Source organism: Sminthopsis crassicaudata, chromosome 2 (assembly GCF_048593235.1).
Source record: "Sminthopsis crassicaudata isolate SCR6 chromosome 2, ASM4859323v1, whole genome shotgun sequence".
In the NCBI taxonomy this organism is placed as follows: domain Eukaryota; kingdom Metazoa; phylum Chordata; class Mammalia; order Dasyuromorphia; family Dasyuridae; genus Sminthopsis; species Sminthopsis crassicaudata.
The window spans coordinates 520,826,498-520,854,212 of NC_133618.1; the positions used below are offsets into that span (position 1 = coordinate 520,826,498).

General features: G+C 36.1%; 1 protein-coding gene across 1 annotated transcript in view; it reads left to right on the forward strand.

Annotated features, from left to right (window-relative positions):
• GALK2 (galactokinase 2) overlaps window positions 1–27,715 on the forward strand; it is a 149,092-nt gene that overhangs the window by 82,176 nt on the left and 39,201 nt on the right. Inside the window, exons 6-7 of the mRNA XM_074294461.1 lie at window positions 24,319–24,417; window positions 25,439–25,591. Coding sequence (XP_074150562.1) covers window positions 24,319–24,417; window positions 25,439–25,591 — 252 coding nt within the window. The remainder of the gene's footprint in view (window positions 1–24,318; window positions 24,418–25,438; window positions 25,592–27,715) is intronic.

Genomic DNA, 27,715 nt, shown 5'->3' on the forward strand with positions numbered 1-27,715 from the left:
TTAGGAGGTAGTAGTCCACTTGTGCTCTGTCCTGGTCAAGCTTCATCCAGAGTATCATTATCACCCATGAAAAACTGGAGTGTCCAGAGAAAGCTCACTAGACTGGTGAGATGCCTGGAAACCATGGTGTCTTAGAATTTTTTGAAGGGCAAAGAAGAAATGACTTGGAAACAGGACAGTTAATTTTAATTACTAAAATTCTGTCACATAAAAGATAGATTATACATTCTGCTGTGCTCCAGAGAATAGTCTAGCTACCCAGATCTGATTTAAATCTGATGTAAAGGAAACTAACAATTTGAGCTGTTTAAAAGTTGAATGGGCTGTTTCCTGGCACATTGGAATCTCCCTCACCAGAGGCCTTCAAACAAAAAGACTGCCTAAGCATTTGTCAGGGAAATGGTAGCAGGGATGCAGGTACAAGTATGGATTGGACTAGAAGCTCTTCTAGGTACTTTCCAGCTGTTAAATTGTGTAATTTCAAATAATTTCTGGATTCCCTTATGTTATGGTGAAGCCTTTATAGATTGTTATGGATATACTTCAAATAGAGCCACACCCTGAGGGACCCTTTCTCTAGGATAAAGTACTCCATTGTCTTGTAGAAAATACAGAAAAAAAGAGACTTTGTAGGGCCGTGATTATTTGAAAGAGCATCTTAGCTTGAATGAGGTAAGTAGAGACCAGACCTTTTGGTGTGATTGGAGAGGATTCTTATTTTTAGGTACCCATAGGTCTTCAGATGGTAAGATTTCTGAAAATAAATTTGTGTTGGCTATCCTATTCATACTGTCTTAATAATTTTCTTGTAGGGCCCCAGGGATCCAACTCTTAGGGCTAATACAAACAGAACATAATTTTTTTATTAAAACTTTTTATTTTCAAAAAATATGCATGCATTATTTTTTAACATTGACAGTTGTATAGCCTTGTGTTCCAAATTTCCCCTCCTCCCCCACCCTCTCTCCTAGATAGTAAGCAATCCAATATATGCTATACAATATTCAATATATGTAAACATATTTATACAATTATCTTTTTTTTATATAATATTATCCCTTGTATTCATTTTTCCTAATTATCCCCTCCCTCCCTCCACTCCCTCCCCCCGATGACAGGTAATCCCATACATTTTACATGTGTTACAATATAACCTAGATACAATATATGTGTGTAAATATCATTTTCTTGTTGCATATTAAGTATTGGATTCCGAAGGTATAAGTAACCTGGGTAGATAGACGGTAGTGCTAACAATACATTCACTTCCCAGTGTTCCTTCTCTGGGTGTAGTTGTTTCTGTCCATCACTGATCAACTGGAAGTGAGTTGGATCTTCTTTATGTTGAAGATTTCCACTTCCATCAGAATACATCTTCATACAGCATTGAAGTGTACAGCGATTTTCTGGTTCTGTTCATTTCACACAGCATCAGTTGATGTAAGTCTCTCCAAGCCTCTCTGTATTCCTCCTGCTGGTCATTTCTTACAGAACAATAATATTCCATAACCTTCATATACCATAATTTACCCAACCATTCTCCAATTGATGGGCATCCATTCATCTTCCAGTTTCTAGCTACAACAAAAAGAGCTGCCACAAACATTTTGGCACATACAGGTCCCTTTCCGCTCTTTAGTATTTCTTTGGGATATAATCCCAATAACAGCAATGCTGGGTCAAAGGGTATGCACAGTTTGACAACTTTTTGGGCATAGTTCCAAATTGCTCTCCAGAATGGCTGGATTCTTTCACAACTCCACCAACAATGTATCAGTGTCCCAGTTTTCCCACATCCCCTCCAACATTCATCATTATTTGTTCCAAACAGAACATAATTTTAAAAGACGATCTTTATGAAGAAAAAAAGAATCAAAAACCAAATTTCAGCCTCAAGCTTCTGATATCTCCTTCAATAAATCTTTTATGAGAGTTAGCAGTAGTGAGCCAAACTGAATGCCTCTCCTGGCTCCAGTGAATTCTATGATAGAAATACTTTTAACAAGGTAAAAAAATGTCTAGGGAAGCATAATAAGCTATAACAGACTAAGTAGTAAATCCCATTATCATTAAGATTGTCTGCAGGAATTAGGGAGAGGAGGAATGGTGTGTGATAAAATACCTTCTTTAAAATTTAATGTACAGCAGAGATTCTTAACCTGGGTTATGAGAACTTAAAGAAAAAACCCAAAACATTGATAACTATTTCCTTATGAATAATTTCTTTTGTAATCTTTTGTATTTTCTTTTCTGAGTTTAAAAATAGTTTTGAGAAAAAAAAATTTGTTTTGAGAAGAGATCCATGGGCTCTTCCAAAGGGATCCATGACATAAAAAAAAAAAAAAAAAAAAAAAAAAAAAAAAAAGATTAAGAACTCCTGATTTGTAGGAAGGCAGTACAACAAAGTAGAAAAGAATGGTGGACCTGCAAATTGATGACCCAAGTTCAGAGTCATGGTTTTGACATTTACCTATTGTGTGACTTTTATTTTTGGAGGGACTAAATTTCCTCATCTGTAAAATGGGGAGAATAATCTCTTTCATGTTTACTCCATAGAATTATTGAAGGGAAAATTTTTGTAAATTTTGAAGTATGATATAAATATGTCCTAGTGCTGTTTTTCCTGGTTAGTAATAAATTCTCATACTTTCCCACTTTACATATTTCTTACTTGAATCTTTCTTCCATAGTGAAGGAAGCCAGGAGTTAAGTAACGACTGTATTAACTCTTAGAAGATTGAAGTTATTATAGGGGCCACCCACTTTTACCCAAACTGGTATGTCCCTTTCTCTCCATGCATAAAGCCATAACACTTACTCAGGCCCTCATATGTACTAGTACAATAGCCTTCCAGCTGCCCTGCCTGAATCAAGGTTCTCTCCAGTCCAGTTCATCCTTGAGTCTATAATAAGAGAGCTCAGACCTAATCTTCTGTCAAGGATCAGAACAAACCTGTGACCCCAGAGCTGGAGAAACTGAGAGGCACTGACTCAGAGTAGCAAAACCTAAACTTTGTCCTTTGTTACAACTGTATTTCGGATGGATTTGGTAGATAGATGGTGACAACTTTCTGACCACACCAAGGTTGTTTAGTTTCTGAAAAAAATCTAATTCTCCCCTTATTGGGAGATGGAATTCACCAGAATGTGAAAAGTTTATTGTCAAGCAAACTCAAATTGATTTCCTTCCTGGAGTCCAAATCCTTAGGTTAATGTTGTTTAATTAGAAGCCTATATATCAGTCCTCAAGGGTGGAAAGTGCCACTTGTAGAAAGAGCTCTTTGGAGATAAGGATGGTGTTTTGATTTATGAGTTCCTGGAAGTCCTTTTTGTTTTTCTGCATTATTTCAGCAGGGTAAAGTTGAAGGTTTTTCTAAATGCAGTCTGCTTTTTTTTTTCTGCATTTTTTTCTGCATTATTAATATGTCATCGCATGAGAACTGAGACCCTCTTGTGTATATTTGTAGAGTTATGTATTTTTGTCTTTGCATCCTCTGTGTTTAGTGCAGTGCCTGGTACTTAGTAGGTGCTTAATAAAGACTATTAAATAAAAACTGTTAAAATTTTGAGATTTCATCCTCAGCATTTTTATATATCACCAACAAAATGCAACAGCAAGAGATACAAAGAGAAATTCCATTCCAAACAAATGTTGAGAGTATAAAATATTTGGGAATCCATCTACCAAAGAATAGTCAGGAATTATATGAGCAAAATTACAAAACACTTGCCACAAAAATAAAGCCAGATTTAAATAATTGGAAAGATATTCAGTGCTCTTGGATAGGCCGAGCGAATATAATAAAGATGACAATACTCCCCAAACTAATCTATTTATTTAGTGCTATACCAATCAGACTCCCAAGAAACTATTTTAATGACCTAGAAAAAATAACAACAAAATTCATATGGAAGAATAAAAGGTCGAGAATTGCAAGGGAACTAATGAAAAAAAAGTCAGAGGAAGGTGGTCTAAGTGTACCTGATCTAAAGCTATATTATAAAGCAACAGTCACCAAAACCATTTGGTATTGGCTAAGAAATAGACTAGTTGATCAGTGGCATAGGTTAGGTTCACAGGGCAAGATAGTGAATAAAAATAGCAATCTAATCTTTGACAAACCCAAAGATCCCAAATTTTGGGATAAGAATTCATTATTTGACAAAAACTGCTGGGAAAACTGGAAATTAGTATGGCAGAAACTAGGCATGGACCCACATTTAACACCACATACTAAGATTAGATCAAAATGGGTCCAAGATTTAGACATAAAGAACGAAATCATAAATAAATTGGAGGAACAGGGGATGGTTTACCTCTCAGACTTGTGGAGGAGGAAGGAGTTTGTGTCCAAAGGAGAACTAGAGACCATTATTGATCACAAAATAGAAAATTTTGATTACACCAAATTAAAAAGTGTCTGCACAAACAAAACTAATGCAAACAAGATTAGAAGGGAAGTAACAAATTGGGAAAACATTTTTACAGTTAAAGGTTCTGATAAAGGCCTCATCTCCAAAATATACAGAGAATTGACTTTAATTTATAAGAAATCAAGCCATACTCCAATTGATAAATGGTCAAAGGATATGAACAGACAATTTTCAGATGATGAAATTAAAACTATTTCCACTCATATGAAAGAGTGTTCCAAATCACTATTGATCAGAGAAATGCAAATTAAGACAACTCTGAGATATCATTACACACCTGTCATATTGGCTAAGATGACAGGAACAAATAACGATGAATGTTGGAGGGGATGTGGGAAAACTGGGACACTGATGCATTGTTGGTGGAATTGTGAAAGAATCCAACCATTCTGGAGAGCAATCTGGAATTATGCCCAAAAAGTTATCAAAATGTGCATACCCTTTGACCCAGCCATACTACTACTGGGCTTATATCCCAAGGAAATACTAAAGAAGGGAAAGGGACCTGTATGTGCCAAAATGTTTGTGGCAGCTCTTTTTGTAGTGGCTAGAAGCTGGAAGATGAATGGATGTCCATCAATTGGAGAATGGTTGGGTAAACTATGGTATATGAATGTTATGGAATATTATTGTTCTGTAAGAAATGACCAACAGGAGGAATAGAGAGAGGCTTGGAGAGACTTACATCAACTGATGCTGAGTGAAATGAGTAAAACCAGAAGATCACTATACACTTCAATAATGATACTGTACGAGGATGTATGCTGATGGAAGTGGATATCTTCAACATAGAGAAGAGCTAATCCAATTCCAATTGATTAATTATGGACAGAATCAGCTACATCTAGAAAAGGAACACTGGGAAATGAGTGTAAACTGTTATTTTTACCTTCTGAATCCAATTCTTCCTGTGCAACAAGAAATTCGGTTCTACACACATATATTGTATCTAGAATATACTGTAATATATTTAACATGTATTAGACTGCCTGCCATCTGGGGGAGGGGGTTGGGGGAGGAAGGGAAAAAATCTGAAAAGAAGTAAGTGCAAGAGATAATGTTGTAAAAAATTACCCATGCATATGTAATGTCAAAAAAAGTTATAATTATAAAATAAAATAAAAATTAAATTTAAAAAAAAATTTTGAGATTTCTTGGGAGAAACAATGACTTGGGGGAAATGAACTAAAGAAATGGGATTTTTAAGAAGCACCCAAGATTGAGCATGGTCTATACATGGGAATTCTAAGCCATGGATTATACAAACACTTTGCCTTTTCATTTCAGGCATGCACATATTTGATAAACTCATATTTCTCTCCTCTCTTCTCTCCTCCTTTTCCCTTCTCCCTATTGAACCTCTTCCTCATCTCTTTCATCCTTCTTTCCCTCCTTGCCATTTACAAAATATCTCAGACATTTTTGTAAAGTTTCTACTACATGCCAGATTCAGTGCCGTCTGCTGGGATACAAAGACAAAGATAAACTTAATCCTGTCCTCAAGAAACTTACATTCCTTATATGGAGACATATGACATGTACACAAAAAGCATAATACTAGGAAAATTGAGGATGATAGCATTTATTACCTCATTTAGTATTTTATAGTCTGATTGCAATTTTTTCATGAGGGTGAGCACAAATTAGGACCATTTAGATATTACATTGAACAGTGCCCTTTGTGTTTCTTACATCCCCAAATGCTTTGCAGACCTAAAATAAGAGCTTTGTAAATATAGATAGTATACCATAACCAGAGGGTGAAAAGGGTTATGTATGATAGATAGTGAATAGAACAAGGGTAACTTCTGGGTGAGTTTGACAGCTAGTCTTTGGCTCACATTTCCTAGTTCACTTGGGATGAGCTGGGATCTATGTAGTAGGCCCTTTACAAAAAAGATGTCATGGTTTTTTGGGCTCACCTGTATGTAAACATTTATTTCTTCCAGCTCCTCAAGACAATGTGGTGTTCTGATAGTCCCACATGCTGGTGACATGTGAGGTGGATATGTTTTGTGATGAGTTACCCTAGTGATGGGCAAATTTCCGGGCCTGAGCCAGTTCTTGTTCCATTAAAAGTCACTTGCCCTTCTTTTGAAGCCTCTTGCCAATAGTTTGCTAAGACATTGGCTGGCATTCTGGCATTTATGTCAAGGAGGAGAGATTGTGCAATAACATCTGCCCGATTCTTAGTGTTGCTTTTTATATTTTAACCTTTCCCTCATAAAGTTATGTTTCAGCTCATATCAGTTAAGTGCCTACTATGTACATACTCCTAGGATGATAGAACTTAGAACTGAAAGTGACTTTGGAGATTATCTCTGTTATAAGGTGATGAGGTCTTGAGCCCCAGAAATAATATAAATTGACTTAGGATCATGGATAATAGGAATCACGGTCATAGAACTGGAAAAAACAGTGGACACCATCAATTTTAATACCTGAAATTTTATGTATATTTTATAGAAATGGAGACCCAGAGAAATAAAGTGATTTAGTTAGACGAATTTAGAGATGTCTTAAATGTCATCTAGTTAACTCCCTTTATTTTATAGATAAGGATACCAAGTCACAGAGATGTTAAAGAATTAGATTTACACAGCTAGTCAGGATTTGAACCCAAATTGTTGGTCTTTTACAAACGTAGCCTTCTTTTCATTGCACAATGTAGTCATTATAAAAATATAAGTTGTTTATATATTTATTTTAGTTGGGGAAGGCTGAGATATATGGATGCTCAGCAAAGGATGGAGAAAAACAATTTTTCCAATTAAAAGGCAGAGTTCCTCTAATGCATTAGCATTATGATTATTCATTCTTTGGAATCTGACGATAAGGTCCTGAGGACAATTATCAAATTTTACTGTTTCTTTTATAACACTCTCAATCCCTAGAATAATGTTTTATTTACTTAATATTTATTGAGTGAATGGATGGCATTTCCAATGTTTCCTTTTTCACATTTATTTGATGGAAGTATGATCTTTAGGATAGATAAGACATAGGAAATTATATGACTTGGAGGGGTGGGAACATAATTGCAGCTGTGGCCATCAGTGAAATTAGTATTCCCCTCATGAAATCCCATATTGACTAGAGACTGCTAACTAACAGATAGTGGATCTAGGCACCATTCTTTGAACAATGATCCTAAAAGGATTTTTAAGCTTGAATCAATTGAGGGAAGACAGTATGATTGTTCCAGCAACCCCAGGTTAACAATAAGTAATCTAAAGTGTCTGAGAATATATAAGTGGTTGAGTTTCTCCTTAGTATCTTAGGACCATATTTATAGAATTTTTTTTACCTTTGGTTCCTGGGCTTTGGGAGCTACGTGCCCTCCATTCTTTATCCCAAAATTAAAGATTGAAAGATTCATGATTCCAGAGTTCACAGTCTCCTGCCTTGTAGAACTTGGATATTTGGTTGTAACATTATATGGCACCTCTTGTCTTAAGCCCTACCTGAAGAATGTATATAGGATTGTAACATCTCAGATTTGGAAGGACCTCCAACCCTACATAGTTAAACCCCTGTTTGAAACTTGAATCCTCCTAACAGTATTGGTCATCTAATTTTTGCTTGAGGATCTCCAATAATGGGGAAGACATTATTTATTGTTGCACTACTTTTGGATAGCTCCAGTTATTATTATGTTCTTCTATCAAGTTTCATCTAAGCCGTGCTTGGAGAGATCCCTTTACCCCAGTTCTGTGAGGAGAGGCAGGGAGAGGGAGGGGGAAGGAATCCTTTAAAAAAAAAAAAACCTTTTGGTGGGTGACCTCATTTGATCTTCTGGTTACAGAGCTCTTTTTCCCATGTCAGTGCTAGCGAGCTGAAGGCCCTATTCCATTATCTTTCTGCTCAAAGAGTGGCTTGTGGTAGAATATTTTAGCATGAGTTAGTAGAAGAGGGCTGAGGGATAGTTTGATTAATAATTAAAGGCACTTTGTTTACCAACATTGGTATATATGTTTCTGGAGTCAAAAGATATGGATTCAAATGCCTGCCTCTGACACCGCTTACATATCTTAACTTTCCTGAGGCTCAGTATCATCGATAAAATACTGAAACTGGACTAAATGGCGTCTGTGGTCCTTTCCAGCTTGAAGCCTCTGATCCTATGTCTAACAAGTGGCATAAGTGTTAATATCCTCATTTTGCAAATGAGAAAACTAAAACTGAATTCAGAGCTGGATTAGGATCTTTGACTTGACTTCTCTAATGCAAGGATAGATCCACACTAGAGAAAAACAAGAAGTCAATTTTAGTAATAACACTGTTGTTTTATTATATAGGGAAATTACATTTAATTTTCCTGCATCTTTGCTTCCTCCCTGTCCAAATTGGGTGGATGCCTGGTGGTATTGGCTGGTTGGCCATCCACCACTCCTCAGGGCTGGGACAGGAATATGATGCCTTTTGGACAGTCAGTGCTCCCTGAGAGCAGAGTCCTCCCTGGGGAATGGGAGGTCCCATTGACTGTGGAAGATAACATTTGGTTCTAAGGGACTTGATGCTGGCAGACTCGCCTTTTATCCATTATTCATGATTTAAACTTTTCAGAAAAGTAGGGGCCAAAGCAAGCAACTCTTCGGCCAAGGGGGAGACACAGCCCTTTCTGAGATGCTTACAGCAGGACTCTGAGTCCACTCTGGTAGTCAGTAGCTGGGACTGATCTCATCAGGCTGGCCCAGGCTCTGCTTCCTGCTCTCTTGCCACCATAGCTTTTCTTGGATTTGCTCTCCCTATTCTTCTGCTGCCCTTCCCCCAAATTACCATCACCATCTTAGCCTATGTGCATTTTAAAGAAATTTAGACAAGGATAAGAATTAATTGTGCTATGCCAGTTGGGAACATTCTCTGAATGGAAGGCTCTTTGTGCCTCCTGAATTCCAGGTTTCTGGCCAGTTGGACCATCTTCCCAGACTGTCAGCCCTTTGGCTGCAGAGGACTTACCAGCATCCCAGCTCTGTCTCTAGACTGCTTTGGCTAGAATGTACTACTACTTCTGGCAGCCTCTCTTGGATAAATGTGAAAAACTGAGGGGGGGGGGGCAGGCTGAAGTCTATTAGTCTGTTTGGAGGGAGAAAAACAGTTTGGTGGGGATCCCATGGCCGAGTCTCATGGCTTTTTGAATGTCTTGCACATAGTAGGGTATATATTTAATATTTGTTGAATATAATACTAGCTCTCAGAGTGATCCAGGTTGGACAGGCATTCGTTAAACATACTTCCTGGGAACAACACATTATGTTGGTTGCCAGCACAGTGAAAATATATGATGTGGCTCAAAGGAATTTATGATTTATTAGAGCTATCATAAACTATATACAAGGACAAAATACATTAGAAATTAAAGTCTAAATGCACATATTTACCATAAGTGTTATAAGCAGATTAGAGAGGGAAAACTAGTTCCAGCTAAGGCAATTAGGGAAATCTCCACAGAAAAGGTAACTGTTTAAGCTGGGCCTTTATGGATAGATAGAATGACAACAGGTAGCTATAGGATTTGGGGGATGAGCAAAGAGTAATAAGGACATCTCAGGGTTAGGTAAAACTGAGCAAAGGTTTACCAAGGTAAGAAAACAGGTTAGGGAGGTCATGTTTTTCTTACTGGAGTCTTTGTCTCTCAGCCCAGCTCTCCTATGGGTTCCCTATGTATGTTTTTATATGCTATTTCCTTAGCATTCACTTCAATTGTTTATTTATTTATTTTGCAGGGGCATTTGGGGTTAAGTGACTTGCCCAGGGTCACCCAGCTAGGAAGTGTTAAGTGTCTGAGGTTAGATTTTGAACTCAGGTCCTCTTGAATTCAGGGCTGGTGCTCTATCCACTGCGCCACCTAGCTGCCCCTCAATTCATTTCAAAGGCAACTTTCATGTTGCTGTTTTTTTTAATTAAAGCTTTTTTAAAAAACATACGCATGTATCCTTTGATCCAGCAGTGCTACTACTGGGCTTATATCCCAAAGAAATACTAAAGAAGGGAAAGGGACCTGTATGTGCCAAAATGTTTGCGGCAGCCTTTTTTGTAGTGGCTAGAAGCTGGAAGATGAATGGATGTCCATCAACTGGAGAATGGTTGGGTAAATTGTGGTATATGAAGGTTATGGAATATTATTGCTCTGTAAGAAATGACCAGCAGGATGAATACAGAGAGGCTTGGAGAGACTTACATCAACTGATGCTGAGTGAAACGAGCAGAACCAGAAGATCATTATACACTTCAATAATGATACTGTATGAGGATGTGTTATGATGGAAGTGGAAATCTTCAACATAGAGAAGAGCTAATCCAATTCCAATTGATCAATGATGGACAGAATCAGCTACACCCAGAGAAGGAACACTGGGAAATGAGTGTAAACTGTGAGGATTTTTTTGTTTTTCTTCCCAGGTTATTTTTTACCTTCTAAATCCAATTCTCCCTGTGCAACAAGAGAACTGTTCGGTTCTGCACACATATATTGTATCTAGGATATACCATAACATAATTAATATGTTTGGGACTGCCTACCATCTAGGGGAGGGGGTGGAGGGAGGGAAGGGAAAAGATGGAACATAAGTGAGTGCAAGGGATAATGTTGTAAAAAAAATTACAGAGGCATATGTTCTGTCAATAGTTATAAAAAAAGAAAAAAACATATGCATGAATAATTTTTCAACATTGACCTTTGCAAAACTTTGTGTTTCAATTTTCTCACCTTCCGCCATCATCTCCCCTAGATGGCAAATAATCCAATATATGTTACACATGGTTAAAAAAATATGTTAAATCCAATATATGCATATAGTTATTTTGCTGCACAAGAAAAATCAGATCAAAAAGGCAAACAAATAAGAGAAAATAAAATTCAAGCAAACAACAAAAAAGCATAAAAATGACATTTGATGGTCAGTCTTCTCTCTGGGTGTAGATGGCTCTCTTCATCACTGAGCACCTGGAACTGGCATCAATCATCTCACTGTTGAAGAGAACCACGTCTGTCAGAATACATCCTCATACAGTATCGCTGTTGAAGTGTATAATGATCTCCTGGTTCTGTTCATTTCACTCAGTGTCAGTTCATGTAAGTCTCTCCAAGCCTCTCTGTATTCATCCTGCTGGTCATTTTTTACAGAACAATAATATTCCATAGCATTCCATATCCATAATATTCCATAACAACCATAACTTATTCAGCCATTCTCCATAATGGGCATCCACTCAGTTTTCAGTTTCTAGCTGCTACAAAGAGGGCTGCCACAAACATTTTTGCACATATGGATCCCTTTCCCTCCTTCATGATCTCTTTGGGATACGAGCCTAGTGGAGGCACAGCTGGGTCAAAGGATAGTATAGATTTTTTGCATCTGGAATTAAGCAGATTTTTAGGATCAATTTTCTGATACTTTCATCTTCACTAGCTAAGTCTAGGTGCCATTTCTTTTGTAATCCTTGCAACCTTTTCTCTGTCTCTTCTGTACTCCATATTCCTTTCATAAAAAAGGACCTATTCTTTAGTCTCCAGACTAATTTTTCAGGGCCAAAGAAACAAGCATGATTTTTTTCTCTGCCTATTTTGGGATGTCTCCGGGTTGGCTCACAGTGTCCCTTGACAGCTCATCTTGAGGTAGAATACCTCATCAGTTTTAAAGGAAAAAGAAATGCAAACACAAGGGAGACATCATCTTTGTGGTTTGGGGACCTGTGGAGAAAAAAGGCCTTTCTTTCTCAGCATATACCCAGGGGGGCCTGCAATTTGAAACTTGGACATTGACCATGTTCTCAAAGAGAATTAAACTCTGGTAACTTTTTGGTAACTGCTGTAAGAGCTGCACTATGAGGGAAGTAACCCATTCTTGTCTGGGCCCCACCTGATTGTTCCAAATTCTTAAAAATAGGAGCTTGAGTCTCTTATAGATTGCACCAGGTATTTGATAAGGGTGTGTTGAATTTAGAGTCTGAACATCAGGGTAAGTATACCCCCAGAGAATTGGGATAGAAAAGAGGGTGAATTTAAACATAACAAAGTCATTGAAGTTATATACTTTAAAAAAAAAAAACCAAAAACTTTCTTGATGCTTAGAGCTATTTTGTAATGAACACTTCTTTTAACTGAAAATGAAAAAGCACTGTATTTTATGGACGTTTTTCACAACTTTCTTATTTATGGATGACATCCCCTCATGAAAGACTTCTTTGCCAAAAAAATGTATCTGGTTTTTAAAAATTGATTCCTAAATACTCTTTTCATCCTCGCTTTTTCTATCCATCTTCCCCCCTATAGCTTTCTTCATGTATTTTTTAGCCTTTCTTTTCTTGTGTACAAAGGAACATAGAACTTTCAGATCATCTAGTTCAGAGGGTTTTTTCCTCCTACTCTATATTATTTTATTTTCCCTCAATTACATGTAAAGATAGTTTTCAATATTCATTTTTCTATGATTTTGAGTTCTAAATTTTTCTCCCTTTCTCCCTCCCTCCCTTCCTTCCTCTCCAAAACAGCAAGCAATCTGATAAAGGTTATACATGTACAATCATTTTAAACATATTTCCACATTAGCAAAATTGTGAAAGAAAAATGAGAGCAAAAGGAAAAAAGCCTTGAGAGAGAAAAAAACAAAAAGTAAAAATAGTATGCTTTGATCTACATTCAGACTCCATAATTCTTTCTCTGTATGTGGATTGTCTTTTCCATCTCAAGTCTTTTGCTTAAGATATTACTCTTTATTTCCAAATCATGTGCTATTTTGACTTTATCTTGGTGGAGGGTATGAGAAACTGTTGCTGTATGCCTAGTTTCTGCCATAGTATTTTTCAGTTTTCTCAGAAGTTTTTGTGAAATGGTGAGTTTTTATCCCAGAATTTAGAGTCTTTGAGTTTATAAAACTTTGGATTACTATAGTCATTTCCTACTGTGTCTTGTGCACTTAACCTCTTCCACTTATCCACCACTTTATTTCTTAGCCAGTGCCAAATAGTTTTGGTGATTGCCATTTTTATTACAGTTTTAGATTTGTTATTGGTAGGCCACCTTCCTTTTCATGTTCAGAGTGTAGCGAGCTGTCGTCTCCAAAAGCTGCTGGATCGCTCTCTGGGAAGAGATCTGCTGTGTCTACTCAAATCTTTCAAACAGATTCTTCTTCCTGTAGTGAACCGTTGTCTCCAGGCAGTTGCTGTTAACTCTTGTCCTTAGAAGTGACTTCCCTTCCTGCAGAGAGCCCCGTCAGGCCTGATGTAATGCAGAGAGTCTTCTTCTTTCTCTGAGAGTCCTCTCTTTTATTCTCCCAGAGAATGGGCGTGGGATAATGCAAGGGCTTCTGGGAAGAACCACCCCAGCCAATGAGCTTGCCCCCTCTATCAAGTCAACCTGAGTTCTCACCTTGTAATTGTCCAGAAAACCTCAGTTCTCACTTAGTAATCCTAACATCTCCCCCTTTCTTTTGATTTAGAACATAGGACAGTCATGACCTTGAAACATAAATCCATCAATATGGGAAGTATTACAGATAATTACATAAATTACATAAGCATATAGTAACATAGTAACATAACACATGCTAGAAGTATATAACATAATCATAAATTGAAAATTTATAAATGTCCATAAGTCCATTGTCCATTAGTCTCATCTTGTGTGAGGAAGTCCAATGATTCCTGCTGGTTTTAAAGTTCTTTAACAGTCTTCTTATTATCCATGCTCTTTCAGTGTCAGATGTTTCTTAGATCTTCTCCTTTATTTTGAGATCTTTCTCTTTTTCTGTCTCTCTCTGATGGACAAGCCGAATATGACTCGTTGGCACCCATCTGATTCCTTCTCCTGCTGAAGAAATACAAGCAAACCCTCTCTCCCAGGCAGTTAACCTATCTAATTTCCTTCTATTTACCACTTTCTAAATCTCTTCTCATCATCTGACAATTACATTGGAGTTGTTTGCACTGGGCACAGCCCTGTTGGTTTAAAAGGCCTGTATTCTCCCCAAGTGTAATCCATTTTTGCAATCTGATTGCCTTTTGACTGACTTATCAGGTAATCCCTTTCTGCCATGTGATTGCTTCTCTGCTGATTGATTAAATCAGAGTCCTGGCCTTCTAAAGGTTCTTTGGGTGTAACATCAGCTGCCATCATGCCCCAAGTCTTTTTTGCCAGGGGCCCTGGACCTGGGCCCCTCATCCCATTTCCCTGAATTATTCTACACTCTGATGCCCAATGGAGTCCTCTGTTGCATTTTGGACATGGGGTTTTAGGTCTTCTTTCACCCTGTCTTCTCACTGTATCTCCATACCTACACTGAGCTCTTAGATGCCCAATTTTTCCACATTGAAAACATTGCCGAGTTTCTCTAGAAGGCCCTTGCCATGAGGGACCCTGTCTTTCCACATTCATCATTGTCCGGGTGTAAAAAGCATTTGTTCCCACTGTAGCACAGCGTCTTATGATCTCCTCTAAAGGAGCATCTTTGTCTAATCCCCATATAATTCTTTTGCAAATCTCATTGGCATTTTCCTTAGCCAGATGTCTGGTCATTATTTCTGTAGCTGAATTTTCTCCAATAGTTCTTTTGACAGCAGTTTGCAAACGTCCCACAAAATCTGCAAAAGGTTCATTGGGACCTTGCTGTATTTTAGTGAAAGCCTCTCCACGATCTTTCTGTCCAGGAAGGACACCCCAAGCTTTTATTGCAGCCTTAGCAATTTGTTCATATATTGTCATGGTATAATTAATCTGTTCCGAATTCTCTCCATATTGACCTTCACCAGCTAAGTGCTCAAAAGTGAATTGTGTGTTAACTCCTATTTCCAAATTGCATCTGACTTGAATTTTACATAATTCATGAAATTCCGCAAGCCATAATAAATTTTCTCCAGGCTCCAGACATGTCCTTGCTATGGATTTCCAATCATTAGGGGTTAGGACTTCATAAGACAAACCATCTAGTAACATTTTAACATAAGCTGATGTAGCCCCATAAAGGGTACAACCTTTTTTCAAATCCTTAATTTTATTCAAATCTAAAGGTGCATATCTTCTCCTTTTTTTACCTACAGAGTCAATATTTTCAATCACAGGATATGCATGTATAAAATCACTTATATCCTGTCCTTCTCTCTTAGCTTTAACCAATGCTTTTTCTAATCTTGTCATAGGCTTAGGCTGCTTCACAGGAGATTCTGTTTGAGTTTCTGTCTCTTCCCCTCCTCCTTCTTCCTCCACCTCTGAAGGGTTAATTGAGGGAGGAGATGGGAGGTGCTCCTGTTGCTGTTGCTCAGAATTGTACTTAACTTCATTGTTATCTGATTCATCCTTTTCACCTAGTTTAGTTGACACCTCCCCATTTTGCTCCTTCATCTCTTCCTTTAGAATAACATTTTTTAAAGCCATTTGGATTAAATTGTAGGTATGAATTGTATCTTTGGAAACTGAGTTTGGTCTGGAACCAAAGGGTAAAATGTCACAAAGGTAATTGTACTGTTCACCTAATTGCTCTCCTACTAATTTCCACTCATCTGGATCCAATTCTTCTTCCAGAGAAAAAGAAGGACATATGACCTTCACAGTTCTTAAAAGTTCAGTAATCTCCTCTAAAATTATAATCAATCCTTGGCTTTTCATAACCTTGATGATGCTCTCTAAACATTTTCCTTGAACAGAAGGTGTTTGCCCCATTTCACTATAAGAGATTCCTGGTTTAGCCCTTAACAAGTTAAGTTCCTTATTTATCTATTAGCACGCTCACTTGATCTTTAAAAAAGTTTCCTCGTTACTCACGGTTCTGGGTCAGAGAGACTGAGATCTAGATCGGAAGCTTTTCCACTGGAATCAGGACTGTGTCTGTCCCTGTTCGGGCGCCAAATTGCGAAGGTCTGGTCTAGCTCCTCTTGTCAGGATAAGCAAAAGTCCTTGCCCCACGTGTGGACGCCAAGTGTAGCGAGCTGTCGTCTCCAAAAGCTGCTGGATCGCTCTCTGGGAAGAGATCTGCTGTGTCTACTCAAATCTTTCAAACAGATTCTTCTTCCTGTAGTGAACCGTTGTCTCCAGGCAGTTGCTGTTAACTCTTGTCCTTAGAAGTGACTTCCCTTCCTGCAGAGAGCCCCGTCAGGCCTGATGTAATGCAGAGAGTCTTCTTCTTTCTCTGAGAGTCCTCTCTTTTATTCTCCCAGAGAATGGGCGTGGGATAATGCAAGGGCTTCTGGGAAGAACCACCCCAGCCAATGAGCTTGCCCCCTCTATCAAGTCAACCTGAGTTCTCACCTTGTAATTGTCCAGAAAACCTCAGTTCTCACTTAGTAATCCTAACACAGAGGTTCTTAACTTTTTTTGTGTGAGATAGATCCCTTTGGTAGTCTGTGAATGATGAATATTTTTAAATACATAAAATAAAATGTGTAGGATCACAAAAGAAAATGATTATATTTGGATATTATTATAATTTTAAAAAAAAAACCACATTCATGGATCTTGATTTAAGAGCCTCTTTTTAACCCTCATTTTAGAGACTGAAAACAACCGAGGTCTTAAGAGATTGTAACATGCCCCTGTTTCTTGGTTGAGTAATTAATATTATCTCCAAGCTCTACCCTTCTCCATTTTTTTAGGGACAAATTGAGTAGGCCAACTTATCTGGATTCCTGGAGAAGTGGTTAGAGCAGAGGATCTTTGATCTCAACTTGGAAGGGATCTCAGAGGCTCATATCAACACCAACCTAAAGTTAGTCAATGAGTGACACTCTTTACAAGATCTAGACTTGTGCTGGCAAGGCTGCTTTTATTAACTGTTACATACTTGGCCTGACATTGAGGTAAGATATTATTTGATAAATCATTGTCGTGGGAGAATCGCTCTAGGTGTTTGTGAAAACAAAAAAGTGCCATGTGCTTATTTGTTTAATTATAGTTAAAAAAAAAAAAACAACAAACCTGCAACCTTTCATTCTACTGCCAACCACCCCTGGGTATGTCATCTACAAAACCTCTTTACATCTGAGTTGCCTCATTTATAAAAGGAAGGGATTGGATTTGATAAATTCTAAAATTCCAATTTAAAATGTCTAATGAATATGAACCATAAGTGATCACATTAGTGAGACCATTTAAGCATGAACACTTACCAGTTATATAAAAATACTTCAGTACAGTTGGGTACTTCATTCCCTAATTAATTTAACTCTGGTATTCACTCTGATTTTCCAGCCCTAGCTTATTTAAATATCCTAGCTTGACCTCAGGTAGTTTTCCATTGTTCTCAGGGAGAAAGGGACCCATGGTGCTAACCAGGTTAACTGCTTTTAGTAGCCTTCCTTTTAAAGTTGAGGAGTGTCTGGTAGAGCAAAGAGTCAGAACTAGAAACTGTAGTTTTTTGGCTTCTAATTTTGGGAAATGACTTTGTATGAGGTTTGTGAAGGCATTCTTAAAGGACCCCCAGATTATCTTGTTTGGAAGAGAAGTTAGGGTGGAATAAGACTTGGATGAAATTTGAGTAACACAGGCATCTTTGAGTAATTAATATAGGTTCACAAGGTGGGGTGCTGAAGAGAATTCCATTTCCTTTATTAACCAAAGTTTAAAATAACTGAACAAGGGGCAGAAGGAAAGCAAGCCCTCTCTTATTAAAGCTTTGCTGTTCTTGCCCCAGGGTTCTCGATTTGTTATAAGCAGTACAGTGGGGAAAGACCTGATATTTCCAGGTCACCTTAAAGTCCTCACCTGTACAGGAAGAGAAAGATGCCTTTGTTCTTGCTGAAAGGCTTTGGGTCTGCTGGGTTCAGGGTTTAATGGAAAAATGAACTCTCCCTAATGTTCTCTCAGAAAGATTTCTTTTCCACACTTTTCTTAATGTGTTTATAACAATTTTTTTTGTTATTAATGTAGAGTTTATTGAACATTTGATAAAACTTAAATAGTAGTTGAGTACTAAGTAAATTAACTTTTTTTTTTTGCAAGCTATGCATTATATTATAGCAATGTGAGAATCACTATATCTTTGTTATCTGTGATCCTTTGGATTGAATGGGGAGTAACATTATTCACATCCCTCCAATTTGCTAGTATTATCTGTTCCCTGTTACTCCTGTATGTGGTTATCTTATTTCAATCCATATAACTTCTGTCTCCCTTAGGATATGGATTCAAGTCCAAATTTGATTTTGATAAAAAACATGTATTTCTTTTATGGCATTCTTAAAATGTACCTCTTCATCATTTCTGCCTCTTAGAATTCTTATTTTCTTTCAAGAATCATTTCAAGTGTTACCTCCCCCATGTAGTATTCCCTGATCTCCTCATCATTTATTGTTATCCTCTTCTCAGATGTCCTTAGAATCTTTCCTTTGCTCCCTTCACTCCTTACTCTGTATTATACTTATATGTATACCTGTCATTCTCCTTATAGAAATAAAATGTGTATACCTGTTATTCTCCTTATAGAATTTAAGAGTGATAAGAATCATTTAGTTTTCTATTTATATCACTATTGCTCATCACAATTCTTTGAATGTAATAGATAATTAAAAATGTTAATTGAATTGAAAGAAAATTCTGAGTATCTTTTATATTTTTATATGTGATTCTTTCACATCATATGGCTACCTAGAATTTGTTTTTGGAAGGAAAAGGATTTCTCCTTTCACTTGTCAGCTTAGTAGGAAGAATTCTAGACATGAATTCACAAGACCTGAGTTCAAATTCTAGCCCTGGAAACAATATTTGTGTAATTATGGGTAAATCAGTGAACTTTTTGGAGCATTTGTTTCATTGTCTATAAAATGGAGATTATTACATATATGTAATCATATATGCTTGTTAGAATTATGGGACTGTGGTTAAGGAAACATTTTATGAACTTAAAAGCACTGTATAAATATGACTTGTTTTATAGCATATTAATATTTTTGTGAAGTGTCTTAATAGCTTCTGTTCGGATTTCACTTGGGGTAGGTAGCTTTTTTATGCGCCAACTACATGATTCCTTATTCTCAACATGCATTTGGATGCTCTGTATGTTCTAGTTTTTTTGTACTCATAGTAGAAATAATTTTATTCTTTCCTTCTCAGTTCCCCTTTCCCTGTTTTCCTATTGTTTATTCTTTCTTTTTGACTGACTAGATCATTACCTTCTGGCTATATAATTGTTAGAATGACATTTTAGTCGTGATAGAACAAAAACAAAAAGAAATTGATTATATTTTAACAGATGGGAAATGACTTATTACTGATGATGAGTCATCACCAATTCTGTACTAGCGTCAGATCCTTAACTTATTTAAGCAAAGATTGTGATTAATGTAAGAGTAGAAGCAAGAATAAAAATGAGTAAAAATATAGCCTGTTATTAAAAATGCCAATCTTATGTTGGTAACAAATTATTGATTTAGAAAAAGGGGAAATGAATAGAAGAAAGGACGTGAACAGTGACTATAATAATTTCATACAGAATTTTTAATAGCTTTTTACTTTTCCAAATACATGCAAAGATAGTTTTCAACTTTCACTTTTAAAAAACCTTGTATTCCAAATTTTTCTCCCCTTTTTCTCCCATTTCCTTCCATAGACAGTAAGCAATCCAATATAGATTAAATGTCTACAATTCTTCTAAATGTATTTCCGTATTTGCCATGCTACACAAGAAAAATCAGATCAAAAGATGAAAGAAAAAACAATAAGCAAACAACAACAAAAAGTGAAAATACTATGCTTTGATCTACCTTTAGTCTACACAGTTTTCTCTCTTGATGTGGATGTCTCTTTCCATAACAATTGCCTTGAATGATTGAATTGTTGAAAAGATCTAAGTCCATCACAGTTGATCATCACAAAATCTTGTGGCTGTGTACCATGTTCTTTTGGTTCTACTCACTTCACTTAGCATCAGTTCATGCAAGTCTCTCCAGGCTTTTCTGAAATCATCCTGCTGATCGTTTCTTACAGAACAACAATATTCCATTACATTCATATATCATAGTTTATTCAGTTTCTAGTTTTTTGCCACTACAAAAAGGGCTGGCACAAACATTTTTGCACATGTGGGTCCCTTTCCTCTTTTTTATGATCTCTTTGGGACAGGCCCAATAGAGACACTGCTGAATCAAAAGGTAGGCACAATTGATAATCCTTTAGTCATATAGAATTTTAAGTGCCATGAATCAATAATTTTAACTGGGAGACCAAGGAAGTTGAAAAATGGCCTTGACCTACTTGCCAGGTACAGGTATATTGACAACAATAAGCAATAGTTGTTTGGAATGTAAAATTGTTTGTAAAGTAATTTGGAGAGAATAGGATTTGCCTCATAAAAACAGCAAGAAGCAATGAAGGAAAAAAAAACCAGTTTAAAGAAAAGCTAGCCAATGTCATCCTATAGATATTTATAGATGAAACTTCAGGGAGGGCTACAAATGGATGAAAAAGGTCTGTAAATATTTTTATAACTTTTTTTTTTCCCATGGGAGCCATCTTGCTTATATTTTTATATCATATTCTTGAATGTATGTTCTGGAGCAGGTGTTATTTACCTGGAGTCCATGAACAAACTTTAAATGATTTTTTTGATAATTATTTAAATAGAATTTCTTTCTTTCTTAACCATATGTATTCCTTTTTATGTATTTAAAAACATTATTCTAGGAAAGGACCCACAGACTTTATCCAACTGTTAGAAGTATTTAAGATCCATCTCCAAAGGAAAAAAAAGACAAAAAGATTACAAACCCTTGATATGGAAGATGTAGAAATGACCCTCAAGGATTAAAAAAAATTGAGATAGTCAAACTGAACCATCCCAAATATATACAGAGCAGGTTCTGCTCAAGTCAGTATGGTTTTGAAGATGTTGGGGGATTGATTTTCAAGGTTTCTGAAAAAGTTAATATGTCAAAGTTGTGGAAAATGCTTGGACTTTATTATTATCTCAAAAAAGGTGACTAAAAGAACGTAACCTATATCTATACTTGGAATGCTAGGGATATAAATTGAGAGCTAGAGGGGACTTAAGGAGGCTATTTATTTAGTACAGGCTTTCCCTAATTACATAATTTTTTATGAGAATAACTTAAAACATGCATAGAGAGCTCACCCTGTAATATTCAATAGTAGATATTTATATTAATGCACAATTAAATAAAAGATATAAAGAATTTAAGATCCCATTTTAGTCACTGTTTCTTGACTATTGGGAAATTAGTATTGCTCTGTAAAGCAAATGTCTCAAAGGTATGTTTGCCACAAGGTGTCGCCCATGCATATTCCCGAATTGCACAAAATTCTTTTAAGACATAATTGAGATAAACTTGTTTGATGACCCTCCATTTATATCATATAAAGCATAAAATGGGATGGAGGACAGAACACACACACATATTTATATATAGTATATATACACATATACACACTGAATCAAAGGTATTTGTGATTATCAAAGGAAATCCAATGTAGCTTGAAAATCAGGAATTCTTCATAGTGAGGTCCTCAGAGGCTCCTATTTATGGATGACATATTTATTGCAATAGTTCTGGAAAATTGATAGTCTCTTAAGATTCATAATCACCCCAAAGAGTTTGATCTAACTATTTATGTGGAAGTTGGAAGAATGAGGGCAAGAAGAGCAATAGATGAAGAATGCCATGATACAGAATTAGGCACAACCTATAGAACTTGACATTAGTGCATATAACTTTGATAATCATTCAAATGGATAGCAAGTTCAGTCCAGAATTAATAAAATCATATGTGATATCAGACTTTCTTTTAATGATCATGTTCCAAAATATCCCTAAAACAATGACAAAAATTTTTTTTGACTTTTTTTCAACTTTATATAATATACATTTCCCAATAATTCCTTCCCCTTTCCAGAGAGCCATAACTTATAATAGAAAAAAAATAGTACAGAAAAATCAGGCAACTTATTGAAAAGTCTGATATATACAACTTTAATTCCTTGACCTCAAGTAGAGGTTGCCCTTTGTATTTTATATATATAAGCTCTCTTTTTATTATTATCTTTTTATCTATTTTATCATCCTTGGCAGATGAGTAGAATCTTTGAGTCAAAAAGTACAGGCATTTTAGTCACTTTCTTTTCATAATTCCCATTTGCCTTCCAGAATGGTTGGATCAATTCATAGTCCACTATGGTATTTTTCTTTTTATCTGTTTGTCAATTTCATCAGAATTTGGATCACTTTAGGAGGTTGCTAATGAAGAAAAATTGAACTGATATGTATAGTATGTTGTTTGCTTTAAAATAAATGATAATGATGATGGCATTTACCACATATTGGACAGAAAATTTGAAGCTTAATGGGTTTCAAGAGCAGGATGATATCTAATTCTTACAACAAAAATAAAGATATCTGATGCTGGTGAAAATCTCTTTTGTTAATTGCTTATTGTGAGTTATAGAAGGTTAGATCTTGTCAGGTTATGTATGCAATTCACAAATATTACCAAGTTATGATGAAATTAGAGATGTAAAGAGGATAATTTTCTAAAAGTCTTGTCCATTGCAGATGGAATCTGAAGTGAGCGTTGAATTTTTGGCAAAAACTTATTTATACACAAATTTGTAATTAGACATAGTATTGGTTGTGTTGCTTATCTTATAAAGTGCTTGGTGACAATTTTTATTATTTCTCAAATTCTTCCCATTGTTGCTGGAAAAATCAGGGTTTTCTTTGGGTCTTTCCTATATTATGCTTGTAAGTATCTTAATAATTTTGTTGTAACCAAATAACTATTTTTGTTGTTGTTGGAACAACTTCCACTGAAAACCTTCCTTGGTACTTCAGTCTGGTGCAGAGCTAACCTTTGAAAACTTTGAGAGCAGAATGTGATCTTCAGCAAATCCCACCAAACTAAAACAGTTTCATTTGTGGGCCATCAGGGTGTACTATATGTTCATTGATATAGGTCCAGTCTAGGTAAATTTGGAGAGACCTCATCATCCTTGAATTCACTGTGGTAGGAAGAATGTTTTAGGCACAACCATTCCCAAAGACCATTTAGTGCAGAGATTCTTAACTTGTTTTGAGTTATCAATCCCTTTGATGATTCTGGTGAGTACTATTCTTCAGAATAGTGTTTTTCTATGTATAAAATAATACAAAGAATTATCAAAACAATTAAGTATATTGAAATACAATTATAAAATTAAAAAAAAAGTCATGGACCGTAGATTAAAAATTCTTTATCTAATAAGTTGTAGAGGTGGATTAAAATCTAGAATCTTTAAAGTGTAAGTTAATATCACATAAAATGTAAAACAAAACCATTACCAAATAAAGCCAAATTGCAGATTATTTTTTCATTATTCTGTTTTTCAATTTAGTTCAATTCAATATACATTTATTAAACATATATTGCTTATTTTACTAAATTCATTTATTAGTTATTTATTTTAATGCTTAATATGTGGATTAAGTTTATAGATGTCATTTCAGTGTCAGATTTTTGATAATCATTTTAGTTTTTTTCTTTTCATCTTTTATATGTCATACTGTCTACATTGGACATTAGTTCAAAAATCATAATTACAACCTTCACAAAACTAATAATATAAAATGGACACTGATTATATTATACATACACTGCTAGAAAAGTACTGTATTGTATGCATTTTGTACACATATCATTGGGCACATTCACTAATTGATTCTAGACACTTAAGAAGCAACTTTTTGCTCAAGTGATTAGTTTAGATTAATTTTTAATGATTTTCTGGATATACACACAGTATTGCACAATTGACATAGAGAACAAAATAGATGTGTTTGCTGTGTGCACTTTGCGGGATTTGTGGAATCCCAGGATTCCATAGAGTAGTTTAAGAAGTTCTTATACATAAGAGGAAAAGTGTATTTATTATATATACTCTTTCAATATAAACTCATTTTTATTCCCAGGTAGAACTGGCAGAAATCTGTACCAAGAGCGAGCGTTATATTGGCACTGAAGGAGGAGGCATGGATCAGTCTATATCATTTCTTGGAGAGGAAGGAAAGGTAGGTGATAGTGATCATTTGGAAATAGCAAGTGTGAGAAACCACAAAGAGAAGAAAGTATTGACATATCCACAATGTTTAGTCACGGACAAGTTCTTACTTTTTCAGATTTTTCTAAAAATTTTCCAAAACTATTGTTTCTCAAGTTCATTCTCAATAATTATCTAACAGTACCACCAGTTTATCTCTTAAGTTTTTGATCTATTTCACTATTTTCTTAATGTCCCTTATACTTTCATGATCTTATTTCAGTTCACTTTCCCATTTGGTCTTTTATCTTTTTCTTTTATACCCACTTTCTTTCATCATCTAGTTTGTGTAAGAGATTTCTCAATTCTCTGGGTTTGAAGTAACTCCCTAAACTTCTCCATCTCATATTCTTTCCAAATTCCCTTGTTGGTTTTTAAACCCAAATGTTAGTTCCTTTACCACATGTATTCATAACCTCGCTTTTTATAATTTACTCTTTAGTAATATTTCTTTCTATAAACATTTTAAGACCTAGGCTGTGGGGAAGAAAATGTTGACAGTCAGCCAGAAGTAGATTCTTATGCTGGTTGCCACTTCCCCTTGGCTATCAGCTCCCTCAAACAAAATAGAAGTTTTTGGTTGCTGTCCAGAAACTGTCCACTTCCAAAATAGATGCAGACATTTCTTCTAAACCTTTTCAATTTTCAGTACTGCATCAACTTCCTACAGATTTGGCTGTCTTTCAAGAACACCTGGATTATTTCTATTTAATATATGTTGTTGAAATATGTTGCTTGAATTCAGATTTCCAAAGCTCGAGGCAAAGAAGAAGAGGGGATTTTCTATAGCATAAGATATTGCTTGAGCTAGTCAGTTAGAGGACCCAAGTGGCAAGTTTGAAAACACTGGTTTCTCAACTACATGTAGCTGTGCTATTTGGTTTGTCCAGTCTGAGTAGTCAGCCGAAGACTTTGAAAGGATCTTTTTTGTATTAACGGTGTGCCTGAATCATTTCTAGATTTTAATCTGCCATTTTTTTTTCTTTTGAAAGGCCAAGTTAATAGAGTTTAATCCTCTGAGAGCCACTGATGTTCAACTTCCAAGTGAAGCAAGTTTTGTGATTGCTAACAGTTGTGTTGAAATGAATAAGGCAGCAACTTCTCATTTCAATACTCGGGTAATGGAGTGTCGACTGGCTGCGAAGGTAACATACCTTGTAAACTCTTGGCAATTGTGCTGCAGATTTCATATAGCCTTGTTGCTTCCATCACTCCCTGAAGTCCCAATTGCTCTGTTGTCACATATTTTTGTGTAATGCTACTAAAAGTGTACTTAAGATGTTGCACTTGGAGGACAGAGTGTTGGAACTAAATTCCACTTGTTCTTTTGCATTCCTCATCAGCCTTCCATTCTAATCATCTTCCTTCCACTTCCAAATATTATTTGAGCTTAACCTGGCTCCTCTCCCCAAGTCCTACTCTCTCAAAATTATTCCACTGCCTTGTCACAGCTGGCTCTCCATAATATCCCTAGAATGTAGCATTTCCTGTAGAATGGAAAGGGCTGAGATTCCCAGTCAGCAGAGTCCAGCCAATAGAACTCCATTCCAGTTTCCTTTTCTAATATGATTTGTAGACAGCCATTATAGACTTTTGTTGACTGGTTTCTGGGGTAGGGATTACGCAGAACAGGGAGTAGAATTTCTGCGTAAAAGTTCTTCACCGGCAAAATTTATGCTTGAGAGGCATTTCAAGAATGCCTTAATTCTTTATCTTAGTTTTATGCTCAATTTTAGAATCAGTATTTTTTATTAAGTGACCGATTAGTAAGCTGTTGTATAACTGGGATCACATCTTAAACTTCTTTTATATGGTTATATTGCAAAGGTTTTGTTAGCGCCTATTATGTGCTAAACACTATGAGAAGCACTTTACAAATATTATCTCATTTGATCTTCACAATAATTCTGTAGAGTAGGAGGTAAGGGGGAAATGAGGTAGAGGTTAAATGCCTTGCCCAGAGTCAGGGTTACACAGCTAGTAAGTTACTGAAAGCAGATTTGAATTTGGGTCTTTGTGACTTTAGGTCCATTGCTCAGAAACTGTCACCTAATTGCTGTATATGCTGAAGGATTTTTAGAGGAATACAAATTAGTTGTAGTGTTCTTATCTAATTCAACAAGAAGATTTGGCTAGTTTCTCTTTAATAACATTTAAAAACTAGCGTGGGACACGAGCTTGAAGATTGACTTTAGGATTCTGATATCAACTTCAAGCTATTTAAAATGCTAATGATGATGCTGTTATAGTATGGCACTCAATATGCCAACACATTTGGAAAGATTAATAGTGGTCACTGAAATAGAAAGGATCTTAAAGGAGGGTCATATGCCAATGAGTATTACAATTGCCAGACAGTTGTGCTTTTTTCATATGCCAACAAAATTATTCTTAAGATTCTGTAAAGTAGGCTTTAGCATTATGTGAGCCAAGGTTTACCAGAAGAGCAGGCTGGTTTTCAAAGAGGCAGAAGAACTAGAGACCAAATTGTCAACTTTCATGAATTATGGAGAAAACAAGAGAGTTCCAAAACAAACCTCTACTCCTTCACTAACTATACTATACCCTTTAATTATGAGGATCACAACAAAATGTGTTAAGACCTCAAAGAGATGAGAATACCAGATGATCTTGTCTCCTGAAGAATCTGCATGTGAGTCAAGAACCAACAATTAAAACCTAACATGAGGGGCAGCTAGGTAGCATAGGTAGAATAGATTACCACTCTTGTAATCAGGAGGACCCGAGTTCAAATGTGACCTCAGACACTTAACACCTCCTGGCTGTGTGACCTTGGGCAAGTCATTTAACCCCAATTGCCTGAGGAAAAAACCAAACCAAAATCAAAAACCTAACATGAAATAAAGATTGGAAAAGGAGTACAGCAAGGATCTTGTCACCTTATTTAATCTACATATAGAGTGCATCATGCAAAATGACTGGATGAATTAAGGTTGCTAGGAGAAAAATATACTCAGATATGTAGATGATACCATTCTGATGGCAGAAAGTAAGGAGGAATTAAGAAGCTTCTTGATGAGGATGAAAGTGGAGAAAATAAAAGCTGGCTTGAAGCTTAACATAAAAAAACAAAAAACAAAAAACTGAGATCTTGCCAACTGCTTCCTTTCCTGGCAAATAGAGGGAGAAGAAATGGAAGCAGTTTCAGTTTTATATTCTTGAGCTCAAAGATCACTGCAGACAGTTACTGCAGCCATGAAATTAAAAAACTCTTGTTCCTTGGAAGGAAAGCTATGGCAAATCCATTC